The sequence below is a fragment of the Perna viridis genome, chromosome 4 (genome assembly GCF_037379345.1).
Source record: "Perna viridis isolate PV_CMFRI_1.1 ecotype Kerala chromosome 4, ASM3737934v1, whole genome shotgun sequence".
Taxonomy (NCBI): Eukaryota; Metazoa; Mollusca; class Bivalvia; order Mytilida; family Mytilidae; genus Perna; species Perna viridis.
This window is the reverse complement of record NC_142448.1, coordinates 2,349,275-2,366,339: the sequence shown is the minus strand read 5'-3', so window position 1 is coordinate 2,366,339 and position 17,065 is coordinate 2,349,275. Positions and strand designations below refer to the sequence as shown.

Sequence of the window (17,065 nt, the reverse complement as noted above, 5' to 3'; positions counted from 1 at the left end):
AAGTGCTGTGGTGAGATCATGATGTACCCGCAATAAAGCTGTCTCAGTGGAATGGCCGGTACGATATGCTGACTGTAGAGTGTCTAAGAGAAAATTCTGTCGTAGGTGAACTTCGACATGTGAAGCTACTACTTTTTCCAATATCTTTGAAACGAAAGACAAATTCGAAACAAGACGGTAATTTTTTAGTGCATTTTTATCAAGACCTGTTTTTTTCAAGAGCGGTTTAACAATCGCCTCTTTAAAATTCATAAGAACATGCTGCTCTGCTAAAGATGTGTTGATGATTGTCATTACACACTTGATAACGTTGTCTAAACAAGTTTTTAGCAAAAAAGTCGGGATCGGGTCCAATTCACACGACTTTGCCGGAACTTTCTGTATGATTTTTCGAATTCCTCAGCTGACACAGGTGTAAAATTCGTCAGTGGAATACCATCAAATCTGATGTCGGCTCTCAACACGTTTCGATTTTCAGAAACATGAGATGCACATAAATTATTTCGGATCGTTTCTATTTTTCCCATGAAAAATTCTCCAAAAGTGTCTGCGAGTTGTTGTTCACTCTCGTTGGATGGTATAATTACTTCACGCATGTTGCCCAGTAGAACATTTGTGAGTTTATAAAGTTCTTTCTGATTACCACCAATTTCCGTAATTTTGTTGGAGTAGAAGTCCTTTTTACTTTTGTACAGAAGCCGACTTGAAACTCTACACTGTTCCTGATAAATCTCTCTATGGACCGCAAAGTTTGTTTTTCTCATCATGCGTTCGGCTTTCCGATATTCACGCTTTGCTAATCGCAGTTCATCAGTGTACCATTCAGTATTAGGTCGAACGGTTATTCCCTTTTTCTTCATACTTAGGAGCATGATCGTTTATAATTCGAGTCAATTCCGAAGCATATGTCGACACAAGATCTTCGACGGTACCATTCAGATTTTGGAGTGCATGCAAAAGGTTGACATCTTGAACAAAATCAGTCTTAGATATATTCCGAAATTTCCGATATGATAATGTTTCTCGTTTTTTTTTTTGTTTTTTTTTTGTTTTTTTTTTTAGGTTTCACTGAATGAAGCTGAGACGCAACAGCTAAAGGATCACAAGTTAAGTTCCCATGAAGATCAGATAATTTTGGGTCACAAACAAACGGTTGTCCCTGGAGAATCGATGTATTTTCTCTAGCCGTCGAAACATGCTGAGAGAGCCAGTGGTCCTCGAGTGATTGAAAAAAAAACCCTTTGTATCGCCATTTTCATAATCATCTAGATGAAAATTGAGGTCACCAGTGATAACAAGTTCATCTAGAGTGACAGTTACGATATCTAGAAAATCTATCCATTAATCGAAAAACACATTTTTTTTTTAAATTGTTAGACTTAGATGGTGGTGGACGATATATTACACATAATCGGAAGCGGTTCTGTTCGCTATTGATCATGCACTCTAATATCTCGAAGTGCGTGAACTCTCTTCTTGATGAAATAGTTTCAACTTTCAAATCAGAGTTAGATAAAAACGCAACATCACCCCCTCTTTGGGAGTGACGTGAAACGTGATGTAAACTGTAACCATCTGGCTTCAGTTCGGAAATTACAGTTTTGTCAATAGATGATCCAAGCCATGTCTCAGTTAATGCGAAAATATCAACACTATTCGATAGGATGAAGTCGTAGATAGACAGTGTTTTATTCTTAACAGATCTGCAATTTAAAGTATATAATGAAGCACTTCTGCCTGTGTTGTCAAGTCGATCTTTCTGCACAGACGTCGCGATAACGGTTTCACAGTTGGTGTTGTACCAGGTGATTGAATTTTCGTCCCTAAGTTAATCGTAGGTATAATTGACGAGCCATTTAGATTCGCTGATGTAATTATACTGATTAGATTGTATTTATTCGCTCCTTTAGAAAGGTTTGTATTTGTTTCCCTTGCATAATCAATTATAGTTCTGATTGGTCAGATTAATCGCTGTCCAGCTTTTACACCACGACGAGTACAACGAGGCGGTTTCACGATGTGTGGATTGTATTTAGGATTTAATCCAGCGTGGACCGTAGCTATAAATAGCCTACCAGCACGAAATGAGTGTTTTTGATGAACATGGTCTTTCAGAAGAAGAACATTTTAAATGCGCTGAAGATGTTGTTCCATTCTTGATTAGCTATTTAATTCTGGCTGAGAAAAAAGTGCCCAACCAATGAAGACTGGTATTCTAAATGCTGTTTGCAAGAAAAACAAGGACGGAAGACCTAGATAATTATAGAGGTTTCACTATCTCCTTCTTTCTTGGGAAAATCTTTGAACACATCATTCTAAATAGAATGCTAACAAAATTAGATAACCAGTCAAACCAACAGTACGGCTTTACTTGTGGTCTCTCACCAGCAATGGCTACTGTATTAGCTACTGATACAGAGCTTGAAATGAAAAGTAAAAATAAAACTTTAACACTAGCCTTATTGCACACAAAAAGCCTTTGATGTCGACCACCGTGAATATTCTGTTATAGATAAATTATTTGACTTAAATATTGATCGTGATCTTTGAAAAATTATTGTTGATATGCATGTACAATAACCTAATAGCTAACTTCAAACAAAAGTAAAATGGAAAAAATGAGTCTTAGTACCAGCTTTCCAGTCCGTCAGAGTGTTTGACAGGGTGTTATTTTATCAATTCATTTTATAAATTATACATAAATGGACTATTAAAACTGCTCGAAGATAATGGTATGGGACAATACATTGGTACCAGTTATGTCAGATGCTCAACCTGTGCAGATGACATTCAGCTTCTATCTTTGACAGAAGAGATACAAGTTACGTTAGATCTATCAAAATGATATTCAGATCAACATAGATATAAAATACATCCAACAAAATGTGTTACTATCTACAAAAATAGTATGCCTCGTTGCAGTTCTGAAACCGAAAGTAATTTCAAATTAAGCTTACATACAATACCTGTTACTCATCAGGGTACACATCTCGGAATTATTCGATCAATTAAAGACCAAAATAAAATGAATATTCAAGAACGTATTTAGTCTAGCCTGAAGAACCACATACTCCCTTATGAACTTTGGCGTTCATCGGACAAATGGACTAAATCCAAAGACATTATACACCATTTATAGTGTGTACGTCTTACCAAGATTATTGTTCAGTCTAAAGGTTTTACCTCTATCTAATCAAGCGATAACACTACTTCGTGATTTTCATCTTAACAACTTTTTGAGGCAAATCCAAGCGTTACCAACTAGAACAGCAATTCGTGTAGTCTGTTTACTAATTTGGTACCAATAGAGGCTGAAATCCATGAAAGAATACTTAGTCTGTTCTTTTCCATTTTTTAATAAATTAATTTGAGATAAATACTGAAATCTGACTGGTTAAAATAATTTTGTTATATCCCAATGGATAAAAAAATATTGACACGCCCCTATTCAGTTAAATTCAGAGCTACACTTCGCGCAATAAACAATATGCACATGGAAAATTTATGTTATTTTTCAATAGACGAAATCTTTATCATAGCCACTTCTTAAATCAAATAATGACAACCTGAAGTCAGCATTATAAAGACAATATCTTATGCAATCACACGAGCTGACCTTCCTCAACCGAGTGACAAACTTACTATATTTATAAAATATATATTTATGCTGAAGAATCAATGACCATCACAATTTATGTGGAAACACCAGGTCAGATTAGCCATAGATAAGTTCTGGAGGATGAATCTATAAAGAGAGGCCAAAGATAAATCGACATTGAAATTTCTATTAATTTTCAGTCTGGATATTGGAAAGACACATCCCTTTTGGGATAACTACGTCTTAACATTGACTGGATATTGGAAAAACACATCCCATTTGGGATAACTTACGTCTTAACATTGACTGGATATTGGAAAAACGCATCCCATTTGGGATAACTTACGTCTTAACATTGACTGGATATTGGAAAAACACATCCCATTTGGGATAACTTACGTCTTAACATTGACTGGATATTGGGGGAAACACATCCCATTTGGGATAACTTACGTCTTAACATTGACTGGATATTGGAAAAACACATCCTATTGGGATAACTACGTCTTAACATTGACTGGATATTGGAAAAACACATCTATTTGGGATAACTACGTCTTAAAATTGACTGGATATTGGAAAAACATATCCCATTTGGGATAACTTACGTCTTAACATTGACTGGATATTGGAAAAACACATCCTATTTGGGATAACTACGTCTTAACATTGACTGGATATTGGAAAGACACATCCCATTTTGGGATAACTTACGTCTTAACATTGACTGGATATTGGAGCGACACATCCCATTTGGGATAACTTACGTCTTAACATTGACTGGATATTGGAAAAACACATCCTATTTGGGATAACTACGTCTTAACTTTGACTGGATATTGGAAAAAAACACATCCTATTTGGGATAACTTACGTCTTAACATTGACTGGATATTGGAAAGACACATCCCATTTTGGGATAACTTACGTCTTAACATTGACTGGATATTGGAAAAACACATCCCATTTGGGATAACTTACGTCTTAAAATTGACTGGATATTGAAAAAAACACATCCCATTTGGGATAACTACGTCTTAACATTGACTGGATATTGAAAAAACACATCCCATTTTAGGATAACTTACGTCTTAACATTGACTGGATATTGGAAAGACACATCCCATTTGGGATAACTTACGTCTTAACATTGACTGGATATTGGAAAAAAACACATCCTATTTGGGATAACTACGTCTTAACATTGACTGGATATTGGAAAAAACACATCCTATTTGGGATAACTACGTTTTAACATTGACTGGATATTGGAAAGACACATCCCATTTTGGGATAACTTACGTCTTAACATTGACTGGATATTGGAAAAACACATCCCATTTTGGATAACTTACGTCTTAACATTGACTGGATATTGAAAAATTACATCCCATTTGGGATAACTTACGTCTGAACATTGACTGGATATTGGAAAAACACATTCTATTTGGGATAACTACGTCTTAACATTGACTGGATATTGGAAAAACACATCCCATTTTGGGATAACTTACGTCTTACCATTGACTGGATATTGGAAAGACACATCCCATTTGGGATAACTTACGTCTTAACATTGGCGAAATTAGAAAAGCAACAACGAAAGGAAGATAACTTATAGGCACATATATTTTACAAATACAAAGAGCGCGATTCTCAAATAGAAATATAGATGCAACCTGCTCAAACTGTCAATTGGAGGAGGAAGATATAGTGCATTTTTTAACACGATGACCAGTCCTTGAATATATAAGGAGAGAATCACTAAATATTATAAAGAAAATTGTTATTGACAAAATTGGTTCACAAAGTTTGTGACAGCATTTTAGAGATAGAACAATTATAGTATAATTGATATTAGATTGTCAACAATTACCTTTCATGGATATTCTACCTCAGGATAATTTTATACATAGCCAGTATATGAGGAGGAAAGTAGAAATATTTGCTTTTGACTATATTTGAAAAGAGTAAAAGAGTATCTCTCTTAAATTAATAGTTAGGTCAGTGTGGTTGTGCTGAGCCATGTCTATTGATAGGACTTTTTACCATAAGAATTATTCTCATATGACTTATCTTGCAATTGAAGAATAATTATTGCTGTACTCCTATGAACTATTGTTCTAACTTACATAAATCAATGTGTTTGTTCCGGGCTATATTTTCCGTTCATTTAATCCAATGAATTTCAATTTATATGCCATTAACTAACGACTTTGGCTACATTGGGTCGATGTTCCGCGCTATTTTTCCCCGCACTTTCTGTCTGGCAGAGAAAATCTATACATTATAACAGTCAATCAACATATAACATTGCTTGTCGAGATTGTATCGGCTTAAACTGACCGAGTATAGAACATTGAGGTGCACCCTTAGTGATGTCAGCCCTCCAGTTTGATTTGCTACTTACGACCTCTTAAATAATTTTCGAGTAATTTCACAGATATAGATGATGAGCCGCAAGCAGAGGTTTTTACTTAAAAGAATATCATATGGCAGACAATCAAAAGCTTTCGAAAGGTCCATTTATATAGCTGCCACATATGGTTTTTTATCAAGTGCCAATTTCCAATCTTCAAGGAGCTTAAGGAAAGTGGTCTGACACTTATGCCCCTTTCTAAAAGCAAACAAAAAAGAATGAAAAATGTTTTCAAAACAATTTGTCAATTGATCAGAGAGAACCATTTCATATAATTTAGATATCGTTGGTATAATACTGACAGAACGGTATTTTGTTCTTGTCCAGTGGATCACTTTTTTATGTAAAGGTACAACTTGTGCTTCTTTAGGCCAGTTTGAAAAATTACTGTTACAAATAGTTTTATCTATTAAAGATGTAATATTTTTGTTAAGGACAGGAGCCCCCGACTGTAGAAGCTTAGATGAGATATTATCAACACATGTAAGAGTAATCAAGGAAACCAAGGTTATAGCGGTAATCAAAAAGAATGTAATCCAGGGACAAAGATCTGACATGGAAAACAGACATACACAACTAAGAACATAAAGTAACTAAAACCATACATACAAATCAGTTTTCATAGCGCAGATGGATACACCGTAACGATCCATGAGTTTATGATGACGACCATAAAACTTCTGTAGTGATGACTTCAATCTTGTAGCAACATAACCCTGTTCCAGAAGCCTATTTATTAGAATTCTAGCGCGATACAGAAAGTCTGCGTAGTTTCGGCTAGCTCTGGCATAACGTATGTTGTGGTATGAACACTCCATACGCAGGTGCTGAAGGGGTGTTGCCACATATGAAAGGAAAGTTGACAATTCTGAATGAAAATTCATCACGTTTGTCGTAAAGCTTTGTAAATAGTTTTCCTTTACCGTCGATTTGTAAGTGTAGGTCAAGATATGAGGCTGACTTCACAGTGTCTGTAGTATCCTTTAGATGCGATGTATCAAGTCCCCATAATTACGATTATTAAAAGATAATACGTCATCTATACAGCGGAAACTGAGATTAAAGGATCTAGCTAAACGATATTCTTTCTTTCGGATCAGATCAGCCATAAAGTCAGCCTCGTAAGAGTGAAGGAAAAGATCAGCAAGTAGAGGAGCACAATTTGTTCCCATTGGACTGCCGACCGTTTTTTGAAAAATAACAATGTATGATGTAGAATCCACATTGAATTAATATCACTACGGGAGTAACAGGTGTTGTTGTAGGATTGCAGACCCTCTTTGACATCTGTGAGTATAGAAGTTAAAAGTTTTGAAAGAGGTTTGATGGTACATTTTGCAGATCCAGCTATGTAACGTTGTTTGTATGGATTCTTGTGGAGTTTAGGAATCCAGTACATAGACGGTAAATCACAATCATCGTCCTTGGTAAAGAGACCAAAAGAGGATAGCACAGATTTATGGTTTTCCACAATCTCTTCTTTGGAGAGTGTGGTAGCAGTATAGGTTTTATCACTGCTATTATTTTCTACGTCTACCTCTGATAATAAACATTAGATATAAAACGTTTTGCAGACAAAAACAATGTTGTTTTGGGCTTTGTCTGCTGGTACGACAACATATTTATCATGTATAGTAGACAATGTTTTTGCTACATCGGGGTCTTTGAAAACTGATGTAGCCTTGGCACTCATTGACCTACTTAAAACTTTCATTCGTTTCAAAATTAAAGACCTCACGGCCTTTAACCACTCTGACAGAGAATCAATGTCTTCTTGTTCTCGTTTTATCCATTTTCTTACGTAGTCTTCCACGGCATCCATAAGAACTTTAAAGTTATAATTCCAATTTATGCAGCGTGGTTCACGATACTTGGGACCTTTAGAAAGGATATTACACAGAGATTCGCTTTCGATGATGGACAAATCTCCGTAACGACGTAACCAGAAGGACCATATTTGAATGGAGAGTTTTTGCAAGAACAGTCAGGTGGTTTAGCCTTGAAGTCCTCAATCTCGAGGTTCTGCAATAGCCTTTTCTAATTGAGAATTTTGGATGCAGTGGGTGAAGTATAGGAATATGAAATAATTGGTATGGATTTGTCTTTGAAATATGAAGGAATTTTGTTGGTAACGTTTTTGTGATGGAGGATGTCAGCCAAATTAATTGCATCTACAGGGGCCGATACATGCGGGGGCGTGGAGGGCGTGCCCCCCCCCCAAAAAAAAAAAAATCTGCAAAGCATGGGTTGTCAGGGGAGATTTAGGCGGTTTTAGGTTGAAACTTTAAATTCTCGCTAATTTTTACCTCAAAAGATATCTACATTGCACCCACTCTAGAAAAATATTTCGAAAATTTAATCTAAAAAATTTTAACTGTACGCCCCCAATCTAAAACCCTGGATCCACCCTTGATCTATACCTTTGTTGACAAACGGTAGTGGACGAAATGATCGTTTTTCTTCATCTTGACTTTTCACACAAACTGGTTTAACTTGTCTGTGGAAACTAATATTTAAAAAGATGGAAACAAGTCTATATAATGATGAGGTAGGGGCAGAAACAGGAGTGTCAAGACTTGTTTGTAAAGGGGGTGTACTAGAGTGAGAGGTATAGAATAGAGTTCGGTTCTAATGTGAATAAGCCCAAGAGGTTTTTGTATGAAAGGAAGGAAACCATCTATGGAGACATCATGTAACTTAGGTGACATATAATGGCGATGGCCATGACTCCTTTCCCGTCTTGGATTTTTGTCAAATTCATCACATTTATGTTATTGTTATATTGGCTTGAAAAGTTTCCTATACTTTTGATGTTGTCATTGCATCCGTAAGATAAGCTTCCTTATCATTAATTTTACTAAGTGTCAACGCCTGTTGACTTGAACTCAAAACATACGTCCTGATGCCAAAAAGATTTAATTTTGTGTATGCTACCGTGACTGTCCTCATAAAAAACATCTTTACCCATTTCCAAAAATGTATTAAAAGTATCACAAATATCTTTGTTATTATTAATAATTTCATCGTTTTCGATTAATACAATTTTTTGCCCATTTTTAATTCTTTTTTTTTATTATTAAAATGGTGTAACAGTAGTGTAGAAATGTTTTGATTTTTTGGTCGTTTTGGTGACCTCTGCAATTGGATAAGTCCATATTTTTCATTTCTTATTAAAAAAACTTATTTATTGTTACAGTCTTTAATATATCTGCTTTGGACACCAGGAGGAGACTCCGAGTGTATATTTGCACTAAAACTAACATAAATAACTCAAAGTAAACTGCATTCTAGAACATTTTATATTTTTTAATTTATTTATCAAACTTTTTCACAACAGGTATAATATCTACGTTGCACAAATGTCACATTTTTTATACTGTCTCTATTACACCTTATCTACTGGAAATTTAACAATGAACATAAAAAGTATATACAATATATGTACATGTATGCCGCATGTTACTATTTATGGGTGATATAAAGTCAAGAATCCTACATCTGATATGATGGTTATAATTGTGTAACGTATTTAAGGATGTGTTCTGTTATGTGTCTATCATTGTTATAGTGTCTCGAAAAGCAGAGGACGCTTACCCTACCAGTGCGCCTGGACCATGCTCCCAGTTTTTAGTCGAGTTGCCCATTTACTTTTGTTTTACCTTGTATGAATTATTTTAGTTATTTTCTGTTCTTTGTAGTGTATGTCTGTTTTTCATGTCTGGTCTTTGTCCCTGGATTACATTCTTTTGCTTTCCGTTAGAATCTTGGTTCCCTTGATTACTCTTTCAATCTGTCATTTCCCCTTGCATAAATGTGATGAGGTGGTTCCCCAAAAACTGGAGTTTTCAGCCGTTTTTTTTTCGTGGCGTAACAAGTGATTATGGAAAACCTAATGCATGAAATTTGTTTCCTTCAAAAACTATGCTATTCTATAGAATTGGCATATCTATCTTTTCCCTAATTGCACCACCTTCCTTGACTATGTTTTTCACGTTCCCAGAAAGTCTCCACTAGCGTCCTGTTGCAAAATGAAGTTTAAGCCTTTTTTTCATTAACTGCATAGCATGAGGTAAAATATTTAGTGAAATGTAACAAATATTCGCCTCGGGTCGTTTCTCCTACTAAAGTGTGTTGTTTCGCCACGATATTAAATATGCGTTTCGGAATAAGGAGGTAACAATCATTATTATAATATAAAATATATTTTCAACTGGCTGGACTTTGTGCAGGTGGTGTTGCCATAGATGTCACAGCTGTACGAGTTCAAATCCCGCGGAGGGAAGACCAAAAAATTTGCATATAGCAAATTTGACACTGCTAACATCGTTTGGGAATTTTTCAGACCTATACATGTAGATATATATCTTTAACTGGGTTGATTAAGGTTGGACTGATCTATGCTTATGCATGAAGAAAATGGTTATTTAACATGAATTACAAATAAGACTGAAGTGCATGCGGTGTTGCCAAAGATGGAGATGCAGTGTTCGAATCCTCTGAGGGAGTGACTAAATTTTACAGTCTTACATCGATCCAGAGTTTGGGCGTAGACTTGATTGTACTGTTTATAGTTTGATTACATAGTTTTATTCTTAGCTGTAAATCGTCAGTGCAGTTAGATTACAAAATCGTTCTTTTATTTTACACTGTAAAAATTTACATAGTCATAAACGTGTAATACGATTGGTTGTCGTGACCAACGCCTACATTTCCTTGTTAGTAAACATTTTGTGATATACGCTTTACAAATTATTCGGGCAAGGATTCGGGTCTTAAGTTGGAAATAAATGATAACAATAATTTGTGTTTTACTCTTCTATAATTAAGTGTCAGTCTCTGTAAGAATCAGGCAGTAGGTGAAACATGGTATAACAAAACCCATCATTTTGATAGTGTAATTTGACTATTTGCACCATAAGAACCAAGGAAAAAGGACAATATTTTCCATATCATGTTGGTGCAGTGAGTTATGATTTCATTGAAATACACTGAAAATGAATATTTCAAGGGCAGATAACTGTCAAAAACCTCATTTTTCTAACATTCTATTGATAAAATTCTGAGCAAAGCCAGTGATGCAAAGGTTAAATAATGGTCTTTTCGAACAGAGAAGGTATATATGAGTGATATTACATTGTCAAGTCAGTGGGGTTTGACATGCATGTTTTAATTCCCATTTTGCCTGATTCTTACAAACACTTACACTTAAATAACAAAGTATATTGAAAGTCAATAGCCATGTCCTTAACCACGCGTCTCATGTGTATAATTGTTGTTATTTGTCAGTTGTTATGTTTTACACGTGCATGTACCTACTTAAAAGAAAACTTTTGAACTTTGAAAAGAAAATCCTTAATCACATAGATCATACATTGTATATGAATGAGGCCGGATTTAGTATGCCTCCAGTCTGGCTCCAATCATGGTCCCTTGGGGCAAACAGAAACAAATAATGCAGAAATGGAGTTTCCATGAAATTATTTTGATTCTAATAGGACTAGTTTCTTCATATTTTTTTAATAGAAGCAGCCTAAGTTTTACACAGAATGTTGGCTGTGTTTATCACTGTTTTTAACCATGGCTGTGGTTTAAACAGCTTTGAAGCACATCATAATAAGAATACATTTTACATTCTTTACATTAACATTCAAATATGATGCCTAACACACATTGGTCTGCAAACCTTGCCAATATTCAAGCTTAAAGTTCGATTGTATTTGTGCAAATTTGTCTAATGTATAATCAGTTTCTTTATTCCTGTTTTAACAAGGGACTCAGATTTTTTTTAAACTGATTTTTAGTTGTATTTACTATTTATTCCCAGCGGGGTTGTTGGCTCTTTGACACCACATCCATTCTCATTCTATTGTAATGGTTCGATATGAGATATTTCCACACAGACTTTCTACCATGTAAATCCTTTATATTAGATGACCACCATTTAATTTTCTGAAGGTGGCTATAGATTTTTTAAAAAGTTTGTTTTCATTTTTGAGAAAAAAAACATTTTGTCTTCAGCAATGTGAAAATAAAATTATTAGTTTTACACTCAGCTTAAACTAGCTTTAACCGTTTATTTGTAAGACTTGTTACAAAAAAAAATGTCTCGGAAATATTTTCATAGCCCAGGAAAATTACATGGTTGGTGCCAAGAATTTAACAACCATTTATCCATAAAAAAATATTTGTCTGTAGTCTACCCAAGTTAGTCACACTGTATGAAATGTATGGAGATAAAAAAAAGTCTAATGGGAAGTATAAATGATCAAAGAAAACAACAAAAAATTGAATCATTTTATGTCAAAACTTAATAATATAATACACAGACATATATTTATCATAAAACATTCAAATCAATTCCATGTTAAACAGCAAGATTAAAATCGTAACAAACGATGAACATCTGATACAATATATGTAATGCTTCAGGCCACATCCACCATCATAGTTTTATGTTTTATCTATGAAAAAATTAATAATGCAAACTTTCAAAAGAAAAAAAAATTCTCTTCCCATGTGAAATAGCTACCAAGTGTTTGGATGCTGCATTGCCATGCTTAAACCGTTATCTGTAGCTGCTGTCTGGTATTTTTCACTACAATGTTATTTGTGTTCAAAGATGATGGATTTTTTTTTCTTTTAAACTTATATATTATTATGTGTTGCAAAACAGTTGAGAATAATGAAGGATGTGTATATTTCACACAATTTTGTACACTTCTCTTTTGATCTTCTGACTGAAAACAGCCATGAGAGGTATAATTATACATTGAGGACTGGTATGATGTTGACAACAGTTTTGAACACAAATGTCTATTACTTCACTGGCAAATAAAAAAAAAATTTCAATTAATGGTCATGAAAATGACAACAACTGTTCTGATAAGAAGATAATTAAGTAGTATAAATTTCCCCTGCTATTCCACAGTACACTCAGCATTACAACTACATTTCATCAACAACACATCTTTCTTACTGCATTCACTTCCACTTACTACCACACACACAAGTTTTATACATAAACATAAAACTTCAAAACATCAGTTTAAAAAAAAATTGTGGAGCACAGCATGATAAGACCACAGTGGTCGAACCCTATACAGTTGGGACAAGTGTGGACACAATATTAGTTTTTGACACATACAGTCTTACCATTCATTATGGACACAACAACTGGTCTGGACAGTATATTGTACAAAACTTGAAATTCAAATAACAATTTTTAAAATCAGACCAAAAATAAAAAGGTCTATTTTTTCAATTTTGGGGTGGTTGGTGGGGTGGTCCCATCCCCACCTTTAACTCAAAAACCATAACAGATATCTGTAATCTGATTGATAAATGCAGACAGGGGTTTTCATAAGGAATCCAATAAAAAAAGAATTGAAAGAGTAATCAAGGGAACCAAGGTTCTAGCAGTAATCAAAAGAATGTAATCCAGGGACAAAGACCAGACATGGAAAACAGACATACACAACAAAGAACATAAAGTAACTAAAATCATACATGCAAAGTAACGAAAGCAAACGAGCAACTTGGACTCCACTAAAAACTTGAAATTAGACCAAAATTAAAAAAGTCCATTTTTTGGGGGTGTGGACCCTTCGGACCCCAATGACTTGAAAATGGTCTGAAATCTGCTGATTTATTTGTTTACTAGGTATAAGGAACAAAATAAAAAAGAAATTATCAGACAAACATTCTTCATGGGAGTTAATACAAAACCTATCTTTACCCTTTTTGAGCCCTTATTCTAAAACAGTAAGGGCTGCCAACTCCAACTTAAGGCAAAGATTCAGTAAGTGAATGCCACATAACAGTAACTACGTGCATTCATAAGGTTTGTACAGCAGTAACTATGTGCGATTGTAAGGTCACTGAAGATAGACGACACAAAATTGATCACTGTTCCCAGCTGTTACAATCCAATGAGAACAAGTTTATAACTTTTCTATCACAAATTTTTTTTCATATTCTTATGTAGTATGATCGTGTGCTATTTTATGCTTGTTTATTGTTTCTTTTCAACATAAAATTAGTATTAACCAAACAAGAAAATTGAAACCTTACATGTATAGTGATATCTGGGTTTTACATGTCATTCTGTCCAATATGAACCTTTTAAATAAACTTCTTGATTAGTTGTAATCACTCTAACATACAATGTATCAGGCACACACACTATAAACACTCATACAATGGAACTTGTATCAGGCACACACACACTATAAACACTTTTATCAATTTTCCCACCAAGTTTTACTTGGTTAAAATCACTGCTATTCACTTCCTGTTTATTAATGATAAACTATTAATGAAAGGATGGAGAATTTGAATGATACGTGTATTAAATGGAACATGCTTATCACATTAAATGCTTCCTGACACATTACTGCAAGAACTAAATTCCCCAAATGCAAATTTATTACTTAATATTTTTCAAGACCAAAAATGAGTCCCTCCAATCTTTAGTTGACATGAAGACTAGATCTTAATTCTATTTGCAGAAATAATAGAATATTATTGAACTGAACAATTGTAAAAAACATATTTAATGGTTATAATAAAGGTATTGAATGATATAAAATGAATGTCATTTGGACTACATTTTTGTGTAGTGTTCAGAAACAGTAGGTTCTGGTGATGAACTGCTAACATAAAGGATTAATCAAAGTGTGATAGGATATTCAGTTGTTATAAAAGAGATATTGAATGATATATTAGGAATTACATTTGGACTACATTTTTGTGTAGTGTTCAGAAATAGTAAGGATGTTATACAAACATCAAAACAAAGAAATCATATATTGAACCAAATTGCTAATAAGGAGAGACATCCATAATTCTGGGAGTGATCCAAGCCTGACGAAAAGATGTATTTCTCTGTTAATACCCTGGTGACTTATGCAAAAATCTAATTTTTCAACAAAAAAAATCTTGGACCATTCCTTTACTGAACCTTACCCTTAAGGTGTTTAAAGCTAATTAGTTGTATAATAGCAACCATGCAAAGAAATGAATTACAAAAATAAAAAAGATATTCCACATTCAAAAATATGTCACATCTGTTAAAATAATAAAAACTGACATGGAACTATTTCTTTCAACCTAGTAATTTTTGCAGTATTTAATTTCAAGTGAAAAATTATGTTCGATGTTGAAATCCAAGTTAAGAGCCATGTCACGCTTTTCTTTCAAAAACAAATTCTTCAAGTTTATTTGTCTATAGTGAACAAACAAGTCTGGTGACCTCCAAATTTTATTTGCTAAAAATGTTTTGTATACACTAAGGAATATAATATAATGTTTTCAAGAAATTCTATGTATCAGATTTTGTTTTCTGTAGAATAACAACACATTATATGGTATATAACTACTAGATTTCCAGGGGTTTCTGTATGTTTTGGTGTTACTTATTCCTTTGAATGAAAATCATATTTCTCTGGTAACCTATGCTGAAAATTTAGAGTGTTGTGTCGCATGACAAATTCAAACTACAGATAAATTTTTTTTAAAAATTCTGTGGACAGAGGCATTACTGAACCTTGACCTTAAACAGGAATCTTCCTTTAAAGGTTAGTAAAATCATACCAAAATTTCATAACAATTGGTCAACCCTAACTAAAGTTATCACACAAAAACCAAGTGTCTACATACAACTATGACACGGACCACGACAACAGCACAATACCAATAAATGACCGCATTTTTTGGGGGGTCGTATGAAACCGCTATTAGATAAATTAACAGTCCTACTAAATAAGATGAAAACTATTGGAATTCATGATGTTTACAAGTAAATACATGTATGTTAAAATATAAATTTACAACTATCAATGAAAATTACTTGGCTTTTTAAGGGATGCTCAATACAGAAAAACATATTGACAATTCATTTTCTAACAGTTCAAAACACTTAAGAAACAAAGCATAGCTTTGAAAGCCTTGCTAGTTTGATATTCTGTGAATTAATTTCATCTTTTGAAACTGTCAACTAATCAAATGTTTTCTAGCTGATAAAAACACTATCACTCTAACATACAGCATAACTGAAATCCCAATATAATATAATTCATTACAATTACAAAGCACTTATATATATATCAGTGATATTTTAGGTTTTCTATCACTAATATGTTATAATTAAGTATCACTGATTAATGATAACATAATTTAATTTCATTTAAAAGAATGATCACACAAAGGCTGATACATCACATACATGTATTTTAATTTAAATTCTATAGGATCTAAGAGGTATTGCATCTTATAGACCCTTTTGACAATCCCTTTAATTCTTGTTTTCCCCAAAAATATATACTATGAGGTAAAGTTTAACTGATCAAAAGATTTTCACCTGCAGAATTCCACTAAAATTTAAATCTAGCCATCTACTGAACTGTCACAGACACTTTCGTTGTAGAAGAAAAAGATGTCTTCTAGGCCTTTTGAAGGGTTTCAGTCAAAATATTTTGAGCAGAAGATATGCTTGTACAATGTATCAGTAATTGACTCTTTTTGCTTGATTCTTAAGTGGAGCTATGCTAAAAAATTACAGAACTACTGCACTCCTTAACAGGTTCAAGGAACAAGTGGTGTTAATAACCTTACATATATGACAGCTACATAAGTCCTCTGTGGTTTTTGACAGAACTGTCCTCATTCTTCTCTAATAATACAGTTACAACCATCTTTCTTACATCACATTTATCATACTTTGGTTTTGCATTATGCTTTTTATTCTAGTTGATATCCTTCTACAGGAATAGATTTGTTTTCAAATATCATAGTCAAAATAATTTATTCCAGCATACTTTGGCATACTGCTTACAAACTATAACCTAATTTTCACGTATTATCATCTCTGCCGTGTAGCTGTGGAGTACACAGATATAAAAGAGTCATTGCCTCCTGCTGCTAACTTCACCTGAAATAATAATTTAATACACAACACATTCTATCTGTGCATTACAAATGACTTTTGACATTCACACTGGTTATCATCCAGGAGCTGAGAATGAAGTATTTAACCAAATTAAGTCAAGTTG

The 17,065-nt window shown here is 33.8% G+C and overlaps 1 protein-coding gene across 4 annotated transcripts in view; it reads right to left on the bottom strand.

The window, feature by feature from the left end:
* Nucleotides 1–12,297: 12,297 nt before the first annotated feature.
* Nucleotides 12,298–17,065, bottom strand: part of LOC148618431 (regulatory-associated protein of mTOR-like) — a 52,275-nt gene continuing 47,507 nt past the window's right edge. For all 4 annotated transcript variants that reach the window (XM_088577346.1, XM_088577348.1, XM_088577347.1 and 1 more), the window contains one exon: nt 12,298–16,944. In XM_088577346.1, coding sequence (XP_088433472.1) covers nt 16,876–16,944 — 69 coding nt within the window. In that variant the 3' untranslated portion in view covers nt 12,298–16,875. The remainder of the gene's footprint in view (nt 16,945–17,065) is intronic.